General features: G+C 45.1%; 1 protein-coding gene across 1 annotated transcript in view; it reads left to right on the top strand.

Annotated features, from left to right (window-relative positions):
* Positions 1 to 19958, top strand: part of LOC145344551 (protein kinase C-binding protein NELL2-like) — a 284248-nt gene that overhangs the window by 252236 nt on the left and 12054 nt on the right. Inside the window, exons 16-18 of the mRNA XM_080191747.1 lie at positions 9263 to 9403; positions 10232 to 10425; positions 16708 to 16884. Coding sequence (XP_080047873.1) covers positions 9263 to 9403; positions 10232 to 10425; positions 16708 to 16884 — 512 coding nt within the window. The remainder of the gene's footprint in view (positions 1 to 9262; positions 9404 to 10231; positions 10426 to 16707; positions 16885 to 19958) is intronic.

Below are 19958 nucleotides of genomic sequence, written 5' to 3'. Positions count from 1 at the left end.
AGTTAAAGTTTCGATAAAAGGCTGTCATTACGAGTGAAATTGGTCGGTGTTAACTCAGCTCTTGATAAATGTAGCAAAAGATCACCAAAATTCAGAACAATATCAATCCTACTCAACTTATGGGGATAGGGCCTGGGTGGGATTGTAGTTGGTGCAGGTTTAATGGGCCAAATGGCCTTCTTCTGCACTGTAGAGGTTCTATGATTCTAGTCTCTGACGTAGCTTTGAAACTGCTTGTAAACGTATCTGCTAAAAAGAAAGGAATAAACTCTTGCCTACATTTTTGATATTCCTAAATTGACTTGGTGGAAACAAGATAAAAGTTATCTTACTAAAACATCTTGAAGTGGGATTGTGTTCGGTGCAGACTCGATGGGCTGAAGGAGCTCGTTCTGCACTGTAGGGTTCTATGATTCTATGATTCTCATCTGAATAAATTGCACAAACATCTGGATCTAAAGTTGGTTTGTGTGGAGATGCAAAATAGCGAAAGAAAGAAGTCAAAGAAAGAATGTTTTACAGACCCATTGCAGTATCGACACTGTCAATGACTTTCACCAGTGACTTCCTTTCATAATAGGGGCTTGCGAGTAAGATATCACAGGGAGAATTTAATCTTTATCCAGATTGGGCAGGTCAAACTGGCAGGGTGAACTCATAGAGGACAGTTAAAACAATATATTCTGGAACCAAATAGCTTATTTCAGACCTGACTTTAATCTTAATGAAATAAGATTAATTTATGACCTCTGAGTAAGAATGATCATAACATGATGAAATTTCACATTCATTTTTAAGGTGCGAAATTTGTATCTGAGACTAGTGTATTATACTTAAATAAAGGCATGGAAACTGAGTTGGCTAAAGTGCGATTGGAAAATAGAAAAAAGCTGGATTTTTATAGCCATTCACATCCCGCAGGAAGTGAGCATGGAGAATTTGGTGCCCACCCCTGTTCACTGCAGCGGGGCCGGAGAATCTCGCTGGCGTGAATGGCCAGAAAATTCCAGCAAAAATGGTGGACAAGCAGTAGGAAAAATTTAAAGAGATATTTCATAACCCTCAACAAAGGTCTATTCCATTGAGAAAGAAATAGGCTACGAGAATGATGTACCATTCGTGAAGGAAGTTCAGATTGGTATCAAGTTAAAGAAAAGGTGTACAAGCTTTGTGGCAGATCAGAAGAGTGGGAACATTTGATAAATCTGCAATGGATGACTGAAAAAAAGGAAGAAATTGGAGCATCAGAGAAATCTAGCAAGAACTTAGGAACAGGCAGTACAGTGTCAAGGACCCAGGCTCAATTCCAACCTTGAGTGTGGAGCTTGCATGTTCTCCCAGTGTCTGTATGGGTTTCTTCTGGGTTAGGCTGATTGGCCATGCTAAATTGTCCCTTAGTGTCAGGGGGATTAGCAAGGTAAATGTGTGGGTTCATGGGGATAGGACTTAAGGGTGGGACGATAGGTTGGGGAGGACGGGAAATTCCTTAACATGATGGTCAAGGGCTGTACTCCCACCCAGGCAAGCAGCGAGGGCCCGGGAGGCTGGTTGGAGTGCTGGAACCCCAGCCTATCTCTGGGTGCTGCCTGCAGACTGTTAAACTGCCCCTAACCCCAATATTGTGTTGGCTAACCAGAGGGCAACTGGAAAATCTCAGTCAGCCCCCTTTTTCCATTGCTTAACAAGTCTCTTACTGAACTTAATTGACTACTGAGGGCGGGAATGTGGAACTGAGCCACAACAGATCAGCCATGATCTTATTGAATGGCGGGGCAGGCTCGAAGGGCTAGATGGCCTACTCCTGCTCCTATTTCTATTTCTTATTTCTCCCAAACCTACCTTGGCCAAGCTGGATGGCACCAGGAACTGAGACAGGAAACTAGCAGGATGGTCAGTGCCGAACTTCTGGGTTCTGTCCAACTTCTCAATGGGACCCGAACTCCAAACTTCCTGCCCTGAGAATTGGCTCACACTGGATATGATAGGTAGAGCATTTGGTCCCTTGGCAGCTAATTGGCTATTACTGACAAAGAACCTTGTGCAGTGATTATTTTTTTTCCCAAAGAAAGTCTGATGCATGTTAAATGAAACTCTGGTGCCCCTTTGTATAGACTCAGCAACCCAGAATCCGCACATCATATTTCAAATGATATCGGTGCTGTCACTTTACAGCATATCTGTTATATTTTAACACAAGAAGAAAAGAAATGTATTCAACAATTACATATACTTTTCCCGCAGTGTGTGCAGTACTGGGAGAAAATAATGTGTGAAGTCCATCATTCTTGACATTCTTCAAGGCCGTAACATTGTGTTTATCAGCATATTTCATGGTGTTAGACTTGTGCCTGACAGAATATTGTTTCTCCCTCCTTTCAGCATCACCGAACTGCTTTAAATTCAAAGCTAAGTCGACTCTGGGATTTATCGTTATATTAGCTGGCTGGTTTGACAGCGTTGCATTTGAAAATTAGCCATTTGCTCGCATTGAAATAAAAAAAAATACAGAATCAGATTCATCTCTTGACGTTAAGATTGTCATTTCTTGTTATCCATTTCATTTTCTGACTCCCATGTTACTGGAGCTGGCAGGAAAATCAAAAGATAGGCAGTGATGTGCACACCCGAGCGAAAATGTGAAGGTTTCAGGACGGGGGCGGAACTGCCAATTCACTTTCGAAGACCATGGGCTGGATTTTCCAGCCGCACTCTCCCCAAAATTGGAAAATCCTGCCCAAGGTCAATGGACATTTCCATGGTCCGCCTCTTGCTTGCTACCCTGGGTGGGCAGAATGAAAAAATTCATCCCCGTTATGTTGTTTTTCAATCGGCCACATATTTGTTTCAATCCACATTTTGACGGCACAGTGTTTAGCACTGCTGCCTCACAGCGCCGGGGACCCAGGTTCAATTGCCGGCTTGGGTCACTGTCTGTGTGGCATTTGCATGTTCTCCCCGTGTCTGCGTGAGTTTCATCTGAGTGCTCCAGTTTTCTCCTACAATCCAAAGATGTGCAGGTTGGGTGGATTGGCCATGCTAAATTGACCCTTAGTGTCAGGGAGACTAGCTAGGGGAAACGTGTGGGGTTTTGGGGATCGGACCTGGGTGGGATTGTGGCTGGTGCAGACTCGATGGGCCGAATAGCCTCCTTCTGCATTGTAGGATTCTAATAGCTTGTGAATAAGTTTAAAAGGAGTATTGCTTTGGTGAGAGTACAGGGTTGTTTCCCTGGTGGAATATTCAGGTGGAGAGCAGCCAGTCACATAGCCACAGACCTGGTCAGAGTAATCGCAAATCCTGAGGCAGAGTTTTGAAACGTTATGGGGTGTAATCGCATGATGTCTCCACTTAAGAATTCCTGGTAATTGCAAGCAGCTACAAGAGGGGATCCCGACCTTATTTATCAAGCCCATGTTTAACTTCCAGATGGAAAGAAGAATAGCAATGAAAACTTTTTAGCACATATCATTGATTCTTTGAACTGTTCTGATGTAATGCTACCCCATTTTACAGAAGCCATTCACCTTTTCTGCACAATTGCATTGGATCTTGGATGGGATTTTCCTGTCCCGCCCGCCACGGGAATTGTAGGGGGTGGGACATGGACTATGCAAAGGTTCGTTGACCTCGGGCAGGATTTTTTGATCTTATGAGAAGTGCGACTGGAAAACCTATCCCTCATCTGGCACATTGAGATTATGGAGCCAAGAATGAGATAGCGCTTCCTGGAAAAAGTATATTTCTGCTTGATAGCTCTAAATATGATTGAGAACAAGGGGTCAATTTTAGTCTTCATTGCCTGGGTGGGATTTTAGCATAACAGACCACCAGTCCATTATAAGACCAAGACAAATTTTATTCTGGAATAAAGCTCAGTGGTCAAGCAGTGTCCATGGAGAGAAACAGAGTTAATGAACGGAATTTTACTGGCCCCCCCACCCCGATTCCGGGGGTGGACTTGCTCGGAGAACAGCGTTCTCCATTAGCCTCAGGCGGGATCGTACGAACCTCAGGCAGATGTGCCAGTAAAATTCCACCCAATGTTTCAGATTGATCACCTTTTATCAAAACTCAGGTCATCTCCCTGAAAAATTGGGGTGAATTTCCCCGTTCAGCCTGCTCAGGAATCAGAGCGGATGAGGGGGCAGATCATGGAAAGGTTTGTTGACTTCGGGCGGGATTTTCCCATTTTGGGGCGAGCATGGTTGGAAAATTCTGTCCACTAACTTCCTGCACAGAAGTTGCCTGATCCGCTGAGTCTTTCCAGCTTCTTTTTTTGTTCTTGTTTGAGATTTCCAGCATCTGCAGTCTTTTACTTTTGTATTCCAGTTTTAATTCTAGCGAGATCAGTAGTTTTGAGACTTGATTAGCTGAAACATCACCATGTAATACAGCTTGCCAGCCAATGGCACAGCTCCTAAATCAGTATTCTGGGTACGGTTAATTTGTTTTGAGTCTAGTTAGTTGGTGAGTTGAGTAGTTGATCATTAAAGCCATATGATTTCAACAACTTGCTTTTAATGACATTAGTTTATGTTATACAAAAACAGGAACATGCTGGAAAACTTCAGCAGGTCTGGAATCATAGAATCCTACAGTGTAAAGGAGGCCATTTGGCCCATTGAGTCTGTACCGACCACAATCCCACCCAGGCCCTATCCCCATAACCGCTTAATGTCAGGGGGACTAGTTAGGATAAAAGTTAGCATGGCCAATTCACCTCACATGCACATCTTTGGACTGTGGGAGGAAACTGGAACACAGGGAGAAACCCATGCAGACATGGGGAAAAATGCAAACTCCACACAAACAGTAACCTGAGCTGGCAATCCAACCTGTGTCCCTGGCGCTGTGAGACTGCAGTGCTAATCACTTCAGCTCTGATGAAGGGTCATCTGCACTCGAAACATTGTCTCTTTTCACTTTCCACAGATGCTATCAGACTTGCTGAGATTTTCCAGCATTTTTCTGCTTTTCTTTCAGATTCCAGCACCCGCAACATTTGACGTTTATCTTAGTTTATGATATAGCTTTTTACACCTATTCAGAAAAGTATTATTTGGTTATCTGTGTTTCAGTCAGTACCAGAGCAAAGCATTTGAAGCAGTATTGTTGCCATGTTAATAGTGAACAAATTTGTGTCATATCACTTTGTCCTCTATTTAATGGAATCATTAACTCTTTTAAACCAAGATGAGTAATGTCTCCATTAAAATAAAAGAGAATGGAAATTCGAGAAACTGATTAAATCTTCATGCAACATATATTATTCAATCATTTGTAGAGTAAACGCACTTCTCCATTCAACCAAACTACATCCAAAACTGCAGCAAGATATCAGGAGAAGACGTGTAGGCGAATCATTTCTGTAGGAGTTAAAATGTGTTAAACCCGCATTAGAGAATCAAACATCAAGCTACTGGAACAAGAATGAGTAAGGCTTCAGTGAGGAAGTAACAAACGGTCACCTGGACTCAAAATGTCCCCTGTTTTCTCTCCTTACAGATGCTGTAAGACCTGCTGAGATTTTCCAGCATTTTCCCTTTTGGTTTCAGTGAAATGCAGCCCTTGTTTTATTCCACAGCAGTAGGATTTCCCTGTATTTATTCCTCAGTGCCCGATCATCCCAAGTAACAGGGCCCTTCTAACCTCACTCTCAATGCCCAGCAGTGTTGTGTAGGCAGTTTCTCTTTAATTTACTCAGTTGAGCACTTCAGCAAGGCAGTGTGGTGACTAAGTCATGCTGTCCAGTGACTCAGGGGTCGAAACACACATTCGTCACTGCCGTGATACATTGAACCAAAAGACCACTCATTTTCACTTTCCCTGGTGCTTCTTTTTGAAACTTAAATGAGAGCCTTGTGGAGTTGCAGCTTATAGATCTTGCGCTTGCTGTAATTGCAATTGGATTCAGAACTGTACAGTTGGATTAGGGATTTTGTATGTAAGTATTACCACGCAAAATGTTTCTGGAACATTTTCTCCTTGGTGAAGATGGTGGAAGAAGTAATCCAGAGACACGCACAGGCAGCAAATCCAGCCAGACCCCATTGCCAAACTTAACAGAAATTGGAGGCATTCTATTTGATATTTTCTGATGCACACCAAGCATCTCACAATTCATCCCTATATTGTGTTGAATTTTTGCATTGTACCTGTTGTAGTATCTACATGAGTACATCAGTATATGACAAGTGAATGAACACTGTTTTATCTGATTTGCAGACCTGATTGGCAGAGAGACTATAACCCAAACTGAAACACATGTACACATGTTAAATCATTCCAAAACCAGATCGTGGAGGAGGAAGCCAAACACCAATCTTTCACTTAATACCAGATATATTTACAGAATATAACAATACGTGTAGCATTACGAGGATGAGTAGGGCTTCAGTAATATGCAGTCCTTGCCTTATTCTGTGACAGTAGGATTTTCCTGTATTTATTCCTCATTGCCCAAGTTCTTCCTAATCAACCTCCATAAGACCATAAGACATTGGAGCAGAATTAGACCACTCAGCCCATCGAATCTACTCCACCATTCAATCATAGCTGATTTTTTTTGCATCTCCTGCCTTTTCCCATAACTCCTGATCCCCTTATTAATCAAGAACTCCAGTGTCCCAGAAGTCCCTCTTCATCCTCGTTTGGGTTTACAAATAAAAAATAAACTAATTAACTTATTGAAAGCCCCTTAAAAGGGCAGTGTAACAAAACAAAACTTAATAAATCCAATTGAAATGCTGTTTTCAGGGCTGATGTTTATCCCAGCCCTTCTGTGCTCACTGGTTTTGGAAGGCCACAAACATATTGGTGGACACTGTGAGCTCCTCTTTCTCCAAGCACATCCGGGCATGAGTGTAGCTGTGAAAGAAGAGCAGACAATTGGGCCAAATAGCCCCCTGAACCACTAACTGCTAGCTCCTGTTAATGACCACATTGACAGGACCAGGAACAGATAAAAGCACTTATTCTACTCTCCCCCTCACTTTGCACCAGATGGCCAAAGATCTGGGCTGGAGTTCTCCGGTCTTTCACGACGGTGGGATTCTCTGGTCCCGCTGGCAACACATCCCTGCCTATGAGTTTCCTGCCAGTGTGGGGTGATGTCAGTGGAAATTCCCATTGACAGCGATGGGGGGCAGAGAATCCCACCGCTAGTGAACAATGTGCCACCTCCTGCTGGTGGAAAACACGTGGCTGGGAGGCTGGGGAATCTTGCCCCAGGAGCGTGAGGGCTGAAGTGGAACCAGAATTTGAGGAACGGCCCCTTCTGACAATCAAAATAGGGCTGCAATCACTGGCAACCTGTGTAAACATGGACTTCTGAAGGTCATGGGAAATAAAGGCGGATGACCTTAAACTTTTATTGCGCGGGATCTCTGCATACAACACCCTCTATACCAGATAACTACCTAATGTTAAAGAGGAGGACGCCAAGGTAGGAAGCCCTTCACTGGGGATCCCCACCACCTCTGGGCAGCAGGATAGAATGTCACAGTGTGTCTAGATGGTTGACAAGGTTGATAAAGTGAAGGGAGTTCAGCAGCAGCAGCAATCAGTACAAGCGACCCCTCAGTGCAGAATGAAAAAGCACAGAGGAAATCGTGATGGCAAGGTTTCCAAAGGCGGTTTCAAGAACTGGAGCCTAGGTGAAATTCTGTCTGAGGGGGGGTCAGTTCAGAACCGAGTCCTCTGCGTGTTTGAGCTGCCTTGCCAACACGAGTACTGTTGGGATGAGCACCATAGTTTTGAGGCTGCGGATGGCTTTGGTCATGAGGTGGACTTGAACAGATCCACAATGTGTAAGTTGTTTTGCCTTGTCATCCAGCCCACATGTCACCTTTTATTAAAAAAATAAATCAAAAATGAAAGGGGTGAGAGACCCTGGCGGAGCTCTGTAACAAAAAGATATCAAAACATCAAAGGAAGCTTACAAATTCAACCCAAAGTGTTATTACCAAGGATGATGATGAACTCAGCCCCTGTGGTGCCCACTAAAAAGTCTCTCTTTATATGTGCTCAAGGTACTTAATCAATTAATATCCTTCACCTATGTATCTTCAACCTTAACAATGCAATTAACAACAGAATAGCAGACTACTAAAGTAGAAGAAAAGTTCTGTGATCTTTTCATTCCAGTAAATGCTCACAGGACTATCACACTAATACTGAGGTTAAAATAGACCTATGTTTGACCATTAACCTTCATCAGTGGGGGCCTAAACTTTACTGCTCCCCCCCCGCCACGGGAATCGATTTCGGAATGAGCATAGCTGGAAAATCCCACCCATCATGTTTTGTAGCAAGAGTTCTAATCTCTCCCACCCCAACCAGCCCACCACCCCCCCCACACCCCTTCCCAACAAGTGACCTAGTAGGGGTCTAGAAAATAATGAAGGGCATAGATAAGGTAGATAGTCAACATCTTTTCCCGAAGGCAGAGGAGTCTTAAATGAGACATGGGTTTAAGGTGAGAAGAGAGAGATACAAAGGGTCCAGAGGGGCAATTTTTTCACACAGAAGGTGGTGAGTGTCTGGAATGAGGCCATAATAGAGACGGGTACAATTTTATCTTTTATAAAGCATTTAGACAGTTACATGGGTAAGATGGGTATAATGGGATATGGGACAAAAATGGGCAATTGGAACTAGCTTAATGGTAACACCTGGGTGGCATGGACAAGTTGGGCCAAAGGGCCTGTATCCATGCTGTTAACTTCTATGACTCTATGATATTATAACAGTTTTCCATAAAATACTAAGTGTGCAATAGCAGGAATATGGATTAGTAATCAGATTAGTAAAGGGGAGTCAAAAATGGCATCAAAATCACATTGTAGGGAGTACAATCAGAAAAGTAGCCCTATATACAACAGTAATTCTAACAAAGACAAGAATCCATTTGAGTATATGGCCTTAATGGTCATGTTTGGTGCTGCTAGCTTCTATGATTTTCTGAAATGCGGACTTTACTATCGATGCCTGCATACCAAGAATGACTTAATAAAGAAATTTACCTCTGAAGAATTCAGACTGCAAGACCTTGCTTTAGGTTAGCTTGTGGGAATCGCATTCATAAATGGTTGTGTTTGGTGCAAAGTTGAACTTAGACTTCTAAGGACAGATTGATTGCATAACACCGCGCCCTTTACTTTGGCTCCGGCTACAGAATTTGCGTGTGACTGTATTGGATATCCAGTGTGTATAACTTCGAGTGACAAAGTCCTATTATGTTTTCCTTCTCGGCTTTGTACAGACATTGATGAATGTGCGGAGGGTTTTGTTCAGTGTGACAGCCGCGCTAATTGCATCAACCTTCCTGGATGGTACCATTGTGAATGCAGGGATGGCTACCATGACAATGGCCTCTTTGCCGCAAATGGGGAGACATGTGAAGGTCAGTGTCTTTTTTTTAAGTATGCTTCTAATTTGATCCATTCTCACCAGAGAGCCACCACCATCCATTAAGTTGAAAGAAACGGGGCAAAGTTTTTAATGGACAGAACTCAACAGCCTTTGGTGATAGTGCGTGTCTCTGTAATATTTCATTATCATTGTTAAAAGGTAATTATTTTGTTTCGAGCTGAATTGGGCACAGAGGAACATTTGACATTGCAGGGTGGACAAAATGAGTCAGGTAGATGAAGGTTTGCAATTTTTTTTATTTACTGCAATGAACTGTAATTACATTAAAGTGAAATTAAAATAAGGGAAAATAACTGTTGCCCCTTAAAAAGATTAATTTAACCTGAAAGTTTATTTGTTAGTCACAAGTAGGCTTACCTTAACACTGCAATGAAGTTGCTGTGAAAATCCCCTAGTTGCCACTCTCCGGCGCCTGTTGGGATACACTGAGGGAGAATTAAGCACGGCCAATGCAGCTAACCAGCACGTCTTTCGGAGGAAACCAGAGCACCCGGAGGAAACCCACGCAGACACTGGGAGAACGTGCAGACTCCGCACAGATAGTAATCCAAGCCGGGAACTGAACCCAGGTCCCTGGCGCTGTGAAGCAGCTGTGCTAACCACTGTGCCCAGATTTCACTGTCTCAGAATGTTCGCCAATTACAGATTGGTTGGATCGCCCGGGGTATTAAACATGATGGGGTGAATTAATTTGAAGTTTGAAAGTTTTTGAGAGAGAATTATTTATATCATCTGCCGAGGAAGTGCTATGTTAATTGAATATGTTCTGAAAAATAAATTTACATGTGTTATCTCCCAGACATTGACGAATGCGGGACCAAGAGACACAGTTGCACCAATGACACCATTTGCTTTAACCTGGAAGGAGGTTATGATTGTAGGTGCCCTCATGGGAAAAACTGCACCGGAGACTGTGTCCACGAAGGTAAAATAAAGCACAACGGACAGATTTGGGTATTAGAGAATGACAGGTGCTCAGTCTGTTCGTGCCAGGTGAGTTCATATTTTAACTATTTTGTCAGCTTCTCTTGTCAGTGAGATCAGTTTTCCTCTTTCCTCAGATGTCAGCCATAGATCAGTCGACAGCACTGTCACCTCTAAGCCAGGAAGTTGCGGGTTCAAGTCCCACAGCAGGGAGTTGAATAATAAAGATTTAAGTGACGCTGCTATGTTAGCATGGAAACAGTGCTGCATTTTCAGAGGTGCCTCTTTTGTGTGACACTCCTTAGGTGGTTGTATAGTTCCTATGGTGCTATATTGAAGAAGAACTAGGAAGCTATCTCTGTGTCCTGGTCAATATTTATCCCTGAATTAGCATCATTAAAACAGATGATCTGATGTGTTGTGGAAGTGTGTTGCCATAAACCCTACATCACAATAGTGACTGCGCTACACTGGCTGGAAAGTGCTTTGAGACACTCTGAGGTTGTGTAAGGCGCTATGTAAATGTGGGTTTCTTTTTTTTTGCTTTTGTACACACATACACATGCACACGCGCACACACATAAACTGACACAGTGGGCTGGATTTTAAAGGGGCCGGGAATATTGCTCCCCCTCCTTCCATCCACCCCATTAAAAAAACGTTGGCTGCAAACCAACCAACTCAATAAAAAAAGGTTGCCCCATAACATGCCGAGAGTGGTCTTAACAAGCAGAGAGTGGTTCATCCGTGCCTCGGTGGAAGGAAATCCCGTCCTCGAGAGCTGCCAGACTATCAACTCTTGCATTCCCAACAGCGCCAGAACTTATTAATGGTCACTGCTGGGATTGCAAGCAGTCCCGCAGAGAGTTGGATCAAAAGATATGGGAGGGAGAACTGGGAGGAGGTGGATTCAGGCTATTGCATTGGATAATCAACCTTAATTATAATGAATGGTGGAGCATGCTCGATGGGCTGAGTGGCCTCCTCCTGCCCCTATTTTCTGTTTCTATGGTAATGTTGAATGGGGGATAAATATTGTTCAGGACACCAGAGACGAATTGCCCCCTGTTCTACTTTGAAATAGTGCCAAGGGATCTTATATATCCACCCAAGCAGGAAGATGGGACCTTAGGTTAGCAGATCATCTGAAAGACTGGATCTCCAACAGAGCAGTTCCCCCTCAGCATCACTGCGCTGGAGTGTAAGCCTCGGTTTATGTGTTTGAGGCTTGCAGTGGGACTTGATTCTGGAATCTTGAGATTCAGAGACAAGCAGACACATTATTGGCAGCTTAAGAAAATGTTGGTGATTAACCTCCACCCTTGTTGTACAAGAACAAATCGAATCTCCATATAACAAGTTATATTTATATAGGATCTTTAATGTAATAAAACAGACACTCCACAGAAGTGTTATTCCTTTGTTACCTTGAGACGTGAATATCCCAGTCCACCAGTGGCTGGTATCCACATTCTATCCCTTTATAAACATGAGGTCCTCCAAATTCAGCTACGCATGTCTTAACTTGTAGCAAATCCCAATTCCCCAGTCATCCCGGTACTTGCTAACTTACACTGGTACCCAATCGAGCAGCGCTTGAAAATTCTCATCTTTGTTTTCAAATCCCTCCACGGTTTCGACCCTCCCTGCAACCCCCTCCAGCCCCTCAATCCTCTGAGATACCTGTGCTCCTCTGATTCTGACATCTTGTGCATAGCCAACACTATCGGTGATTGTGCTTTCAGTTGCCAAGGCACCAACCTCTGAATTTCTTCCCTAAACCTTCCCGCCTTTTTAACTCACTTTAAAGCTTATCTCTTTGGCCACAATTTGGCCATCTGAATGAGAGTCCTGGATTTGCACTCCTTGGGTTGCTTCAGGGAGCCAGGAAGTCACCTTGGGAAAAAGTGCCCTGAATGGCAGGATCATCATTTGGGGAGTAAAGGTGTGGGATAGAGTCAGGCCCACTGGCCCCAGACCCACTGGCCCCAGACCCAGCCGCAGTGGCTGTCGGATATCTCAGTTCTCTGGGATGCCTCCCATATTTTTTCATAAATATTAAGCCCTCCAGCCTACTCCCCTCACAGTCCCTCATCTTCCAGCCACTCCGCATGTCCATACATATCTTGTTTCTCCTCTCACCTCCATGGCCTCAAACCTCCATGACCCCCTATGCCAACCTATTGGCAACTCATGCACTTCCTGGCTGGGCTGTTTAATCTCTCAGAGCGCTGCCATGACGGGTCTGGAAAATCCCAGCCAAAGGTGTGCAGGTGTGGTTGATTGGTCATGTTAAATTTCCCCTTAGTGTCTGAGGGATTAGCAGAGTAAATATGTGGGGTTACGGGGATAGGGCCTGGGTGGGATTACTTTTGGTGCAGGCTCAATGGGCTGAATGGCCTCCTTCTGCACTGTAGAGATTCTATTCTATCATTCTAAAGTGAAGGGAATGGCCCTCAACATGGGCTGGAGGGTCAGGGTAAGAGAACTGTGAGCAAAGAGGAGAGAGAGCATGATGAGATGAGATGGAGATTGTAGACTCCAAGTAGGAGATGTCATTTGGTGAAGCTCTGAGGGAAGAACCCACTTGGGTGGGGGGAATGGGGGCCGAGAACAAGGATTTTAAAATCAGAGCAGAGAGGAACTGGGTGGTTCCACAAAAGGGAAACTGGAGGATTTTCTAAAATGGAAACAGAAGACCAGCATTGGGTTACCTTTATTCATTCATAGGATACAGGTGCCACTCTTCATCAGCTGAGTGGCTTGCTGGTGGCCAGTTAAGAATCAACCGCTGATATATATTGGAGATACTGAAATGTTCCAGTTTGCTGGCTTATACCATTCATGTTGTGCCGTGGAACTGTGAATTGATGTAATTAACAGTCTAAGAACTTGTGTGATGAAAACAACATATTGCAACTTTTCTGAGCTTGTTTTGGAACATGCTTGGAAGAGTTTTAACACTCTTACTGTTTATTGCAGATTGATAGAAGGTTATGCATTCAGCAGATGTTGCAAGCTAATTGCAAAAGAACAATAACACAGACTTCCCTTTTCAGCTGAATAACTGATTTATTGGTAATAATCCTTCAGCCTGGTTTGTCCCGGTTCCAATAGCTGGTGTTCAGACTGCGATTAAAAACCTGCATCTTATTGTCTGTGTGAATTATGCAAAAGGAAAAGAAAGGGAGAATTATGGAGGATTTATGCAGGTTTTTCAAAGACCAATTCATACTTACTTAGATATTCTTTTGGCTTGTGTGAAAGAGAGGAGCTCTGTAGCTGACCCTAACTTTACATTTTCAGGAGCGCAAGGAACAGAGAAACTGGCTGCCAAATGCAATCATTTTCTACCTGATTAGTTTGAGGGGCAATCTAACTCAAGTGTTTAAAATTTAAAATGGATTAGATGGATAGTGGCTAAGAAACTGATTCCCCGATCGAAGATTCGAGAACAGGGGATTATATTCTTAAAACTAAAATTAGGCAGAAGCACTTTTCATGCAAAGAGATATCGGAAATCTGGAACTCTTTCCCCCAAGAGGTCGCAGATTCTGAAGCAACAGGAGCTTTGAAGATAATAGATTGTTGTTTGGCAAGGGTTTCAAGGGATAATCAGGCTGGCAACAGCCTGAGGCTGGGCAGACACTCAGCTATTCTGGTGTAATTTCCAACCTTGGGGAATTCTCCGGCCGTTCACACCAGCAGGATTCTCCCTCCTGCTGCAGTGAACAGAGCTTTGGCTAAGCGCCAAACTCTCAGAACTGTCTAGCAGCAGCGGTGGGCCATGGACAGCCGGAGAATTCTGGCCCATATCTACTCCTTCAACGAGATCCACCTCCGTAGCTCCCCCCCGGCTCTATCTTTGCCACATCAATTCTCCATCAGCTTTAGACTTGTTTGTTTCAAAGCATTCCTATCAGAGATTCCTGGAGCAGCGTAGTGGCACAGTGGTTAGCACTGCTGCCTCACAGCATCAGGGACCCAGGTTAGATTCCTGCCTCAGGTCACTGTCTGTCTGGAGTTTGCACATTCTCCCCGTGTCTGAGTGGGTTTCCTCCAGGCGTTCCAGTTTCCACCCACAGTCCAAAGACGTATGGGTTAGATGGATTGGCTGTTGCATCTTGGTCTCGGAGGTCTGGCTAGAGTAAATGCACGGTGTTATGGGGAAGGGGCCTTGGTGGGATTGTGGCTGGTGCAGACACGATGGGCGGAAAGGCCTCCTTTTGGTCTGTAGGGTTCTATGATTCTCAGCCTCTGTAAATTTGACCGCCAAAATCCTGCTGCCCTTGCACTAAATTGTACCATGGCCCATTCACCCATTGTTCCTATGTTGACTGAGCTACGTTGGCTCCTTGTCCAACAGTACCTTGATTTTTAAAATCATATTGTTTTCAAATCCCAAATCCCTTCCTTGGGTTTGCTCCTCTTTGTCCCTGTAACCTTTTCCAGCCCAACAAGTCTCCAAGAGTCTAAGGTCAGTTCTGTACATTCCTAAATTTAATCACTCCACCATTGATGACTGTGCCTTCCATTGCGAACCCCCTAAACTTTGGAATTCCTCAATGAATCTCTCCAAGCCTTAAAATTGCCCTCCGATCGTTCCTGAAAACCTATTTCTTTGACTGAGCTTTTGATCATTGGCCCCAGCATCATAGAACATAGAACATAGAACACTACAGCACAAATAGGCCCTTCGGCCCACAAGTTGCGCCGATCATATCCAGGCCTATCTATAACTCTCAATCCCATCAATCCCATCATCTTCATAGAATCACAGAATCATAGAATCCCTGCAGTGCAGAAGGGGGCCATTCAGCCCATCAAGTCTGCACTGACCACAATCCCACCCAGGCCCTATTCCCGTAACCCTACATATTTACCCTGCTAATCCCCCCTGACACTAAAGTCAATTTACCATGGCCAGTCAACCTAACCTGCACATCTGTGGAATGTGGGAGGAAACCAGAGCATCCGAAGGAAACGCAGGCAGACACAGGGAGAATGTGCAAACTCCACATAGACACTGACCCAAAGCCGGAATTGAACCTGGGTCCCTGGCACTGTGAGGCAGCAGTGCTAACTACTGTGCCATCGTGCGGCCCCAACCTTGTGTGACTTAGTAGCGAATGTTGATAACATTCCTGCGAGGTGCCTTGGGTAATGTTGAAGGTACGATAGAAATGTAACCTGTTTTTTGTTGGTCTGGAATTCAGCCAGGCAAATGATCTTGAGATTGAGGTGGAGATCAGTCGTGATCTAACTGAGATGCTCAAAGGTCTGACTGCCCTACTCCTGTCCCTGTGCTCCTAAGGAACTGACTGATGGGCAACAGTTAGTTCTATCAGTTCTTGATCGAACTCTTTGTTGCGGTGTCTTATATAAGCAAAACGGAGAAAGTAATAATTCTCGCTCTGCAAAAATCTCATTTCCTGGATGTTGGTAGTTAATGGAGAAACCTGTGTTTTATTATATCTGTGTCCTACGTAGCTAAATTTCCCCAGTTAAATGACTATGTATGGCAATGAACAGGCAAGCATTACAGGAATGGATTGGGCAGTGGGGATGGGGGAACAGAATTAATTAAAGATTGAAAGAAAGATAACATAAAGCCTATTAAACATTACCTGTACAAGAGTACAAGAACTGTAATCATAGAGATTTAGATATCCAAGACAATATCAATTGCTGTTCAAACTCCCCATTTGCATTTGGACTAGTTGGAATTATCTATAATTCTGACAGTACAGAATGAGGCCATTCAGTCCATCTAGGCTGAACCAACAACAATCCCACTTTATCCCCATAACCCCATGCATTTACCCTGCTAGTCCCCTTGACATTAAGGGGCAATTTAGCATGGTCAATCAACCTAACCCACACACCTTTGGAGTGTGGGTGGAAACCGGAGGAAACCCACGCAGACACGGGGAGAATGTGCAGACTCCACACAGACAGGCCAGAATCGAACCCGGGCCCTGGAGCTGTGAGGCAGCAGTGTTAACCACTGGGCCACTGTGCTGCACACAGTCATGGTGTTCTCAGTGTGCCCTTTTACTCCAGCATTAGATGTTACTAAAGGATCTTTCTTCAGGGAAAGGGCTTGTAGAACCAGTGCTGTGGCACTACTCATGGAGGCACTGAGACAGACGGGAGGAATCAATGATCCAGCCAGTCTAGTTCTGCTAACCTAAAGCAAGAGTCCACAAAAGGGAAAAAAAACTCATGTTAAATAATGCGCGGTTAGAAATGTCTGTGAAGAAGGTTCTCGTGAAATCATCCCTTCAAACTGCACTTAATAAACAATAATACCATCCGCTCCACTAACTTACTGTTTTCATTCCCTACCAGACTGGCTTGGTGCTGTGTCGACGAATGGTCTGTGACTGTGAAAACCCGACAGTGGATCTTTTCTGTTGTCCTGAGTGTGACCCACGACTGACAAGTCAATGCCTGAATCAAAAAGGAGATGTGACCTATAAAAGCGGGGACACTTGGGTGCAAGACTGTCAACAGTGCCACTGTGTGGTAAGTCATGGTTTCTTAAGAGGTGATACCTGGTCCACTTTCAGGGAAAGAATCTTTCATAGAATCCCTACAGCGCAGAAGGAGGCCATTCGCCCCATTGAGTCCACAACCACAATCCCGCCAGGCCCTATGCCCAGAACCCCTAGCTAGTCCCCCTGACACTATGGGGCAATTTAGCATGGCCAGTCCGCCTAACCTGCACATCTTTGGGCTGTGAGAGGAAACTGGAGCACCCAGAGAAAACCCACACAGGCACGGGGAGAACATGCAGATTTCACACAGTGACCCAAGCCGGGGAATCGAACCCAGGCCCCTGGTGCTGTGAGGCACAGCACTAACCACTGTGCCAACATGCCACCCTCCAAAGTGGTTAGCACTACTGCCTCACAGTGCAAAGGAGAATGTGCAAACTCCACACAGACAGTGGCCCAGTTCAGGAATCGAATCTAGGTCCCTGGCGCTGTGAGGCAGCAGTGCTAACCACTGTGCCAATATACCACCCTTCAAAGTATCTACTTTGGGAGCAGCAGGGTAGCAGTGCTTCCTCACAGTGCCAGGGACCCAGGTTCGATTCCTGGCTTGGGTCAATGTGTGGGCTTCCTCTGGGTGCTCTAGTTTCCCCCCACAGCTCAAAGGTGTGCAGGTTAGGTGCATTTAGCCATGTGAAATTCTCCCTCAGTGCACCCAAACAGGCGCCGGAGTGTGGTGACTAGGGGATTTTCACAGTAACTTCATTGCAGTGTTAATGTAAGCTGACTTGTGACTAATAAATAAACTTTAAATACTTTCAGTCAATCCCATACAACGAAACACAATGATGCATCAGGTTTGTGCATATCCCAAAGGAAGGAACTATTCTCAAACTACTCCCACATATTGTGCAGGAAATCAACTCAACTCATAAATGATTGAAAAGGGTAACTTGACTAGTGTATAATGCAGAGGAAGGAAACAGCTGACTTTGCACAAAGTCATACACTATCTTTTACAATCTTATATAAGAATATAATAGACATTAGAAGTCGAGCTTTCACACAATTTTTGGGCACTTGGCTGAGTGTTTTCCAATTTGCTGTTTTATTATTGTGATACAAAGTCATCCATCATAGTTGTTGACATACAACCAAGAATATAAGGGGCCGTTCTCCCTTCCTGCTGTGCTAAAAAATTAGTCCTGTGGGCCAGGAGATTCCCATGTTGGCCAATTCACAGGGTTTGTACAAGTGTTCACACCCCACTTGCATCTCCCAGCGCCGGATTTCTGGTGGCGTCTCTACTGTGCCAGAAATCAGCTGGGGAGCCGTAAAAAACATTTACACGGTCATTGCAATAGAATTTAAATTAGTGGGCTTGGGACTAAATTCTCCAGGCCCACTAGCCCATCCCACCCCACCAGAGTGTTTTGGTCCAGCGGGGATTACACTAGCTCCCTACTCCCTACCGCTGGAATGAAGAGGACAATCGGGGCTCCCCAGAGGGTCAGGCGACAGGGGGATGCTGCCCCCTGAGCATTGGCATCTTGGCAGTGCCAGCCTGTGCCCCATGGTAGTGCCCAAGGGGGCAGAGTGCCAAATCCCAGGGGACACATTGGTATTGCTCACCAGGCATGGGGCAGTGACTAGGAGGCAGGGTGGGGCCTAGGGGCAGGGCCTGATGCGGGCAGGGCCAAGGGGGCAATCAGTGAGGGTGTGGGGGGTCCCACTGCCACTCTGCGTAGGAATCAGTGGGGGAAGCAGGAAGGCCGGCGATCGGGGTGGGCTGGGTGGGGAAGTTCAGTGACAATGGGGCCATTCAGTCCATTGAACCAACAACAATCCCACTTTATCCCCGTAACCCCATGTATTTACCCTGCTAGCCCCCTTGACATTAAGGGACAATTTAGCATAACCAATCAACCTAACCCGCACACCTTTGGAGTGTGGGTGGAAACCAGAGCACCTGGAGGAAACCCACGCAGATACGCTTGGGGGTTGGTGGGGGGGGTGGGGGGGGGGGTACTGCGGGAGGGGAGTTGGGAGTGCATGTGAGGAGAGTTACTATCAGCGGGGGGATCACTGAAGATATTAATGGGCGGGGAAGGGGGATGGGGTCTGGAAATGGTTGGGGGGGCCAGCGATCGGACTGTGGGGAGGCTGTGGAGAGCCACATTGCGAGGGTCAAGACCTGGCCATGATCAATCTGGCCAGCGCTCAGAAAGCTATCAGTGCGGGGTCACTGTGCATGCGCTGATCTCAGCACTGACAGATCGCCGCATATGCAGTAGCCCACTCAGCCTGCTGATTTCAGCCTCTCCAGCGGGGATAGGTCCCACCCTCTGATATTCGCACTGGTGGTCCCTGCAGCGCACAGGGTGTGGGCAATTCTTCTCTGAACGCCCACTGAAAAGTTGCTCCAGTTTTCGACACTTGGAATTTTTTTGAGAGAATTCTGCCCGTGATATAACTCCAGTCAGTCTTCCTGCCCACTTGGTTTATCCCAACTAATAATGTGAAAACAATGGAAAACTCCAGCGTATCAATTAACAATGCGCTAAAAATACCTCTTTAACTCTTCATCTCATAAAAGGAACGATAGTGTAAACGCAATCTGGGTAATTTATTGCTGGAGGAATGAAAATGAACAATAGAAAATTTGGGGCAGCACAGTGGCACTGTGATTAGCACTGCTGCTTCACAGCACCAGGGACCCACACTCAATTCTGGCTTCGGGTGACTGTCTATGTAGAGTTTGTACATTCTCCCCATGTCTGCGTGGGTTTCCTCTGGGTGCTCGGGTTTCCTCCCACAGTCCAGAGGTGTGCAGGTTAGGTGGATTGGCCATGCTAAATTGCTCCTCAGTTTCCCAAGATGTTAAAATAGTGGGATTAATCGTGTAAATAGATGGGGTCATGGGGATGGGATGCTCTGTTGGAGAGAGTCGATGTAGACTCGATGGGCCAAATGGCCTGCTTTTGCATTGTGGGGGATTCTATAATTCTATGTAAGAGGGGCAACTAGAATCATAGAAGAATCGCTACAATGCAGAAGGAGGCTATTTGGCCCATTGAGCCTGCACCAACAATCATTTCACCCAGG

The sequence above is a fragment of the Carcharhinus amblyrhynchos genome, chromosome 6 (genome assembly GCF_965287045.1).
Source record: "Carcharhinus amblyrhynchos chromosome 6, sCarAmb.v2.hapA, whole genome shotgun sequence".
Lineage (NCBI taxonomy): Eukaryota > Metazoa > Chordata > Chondrichthyes > Carcharhiniformes > Carcharhinidae > Carcharhinus > Carcharhinus amblyrhynchos.
The sequence above is the reverse complement of the archived record's forward strand: the minus strand, read 5'-3'. Positions and strand labels throughout refer to the sequence as shown.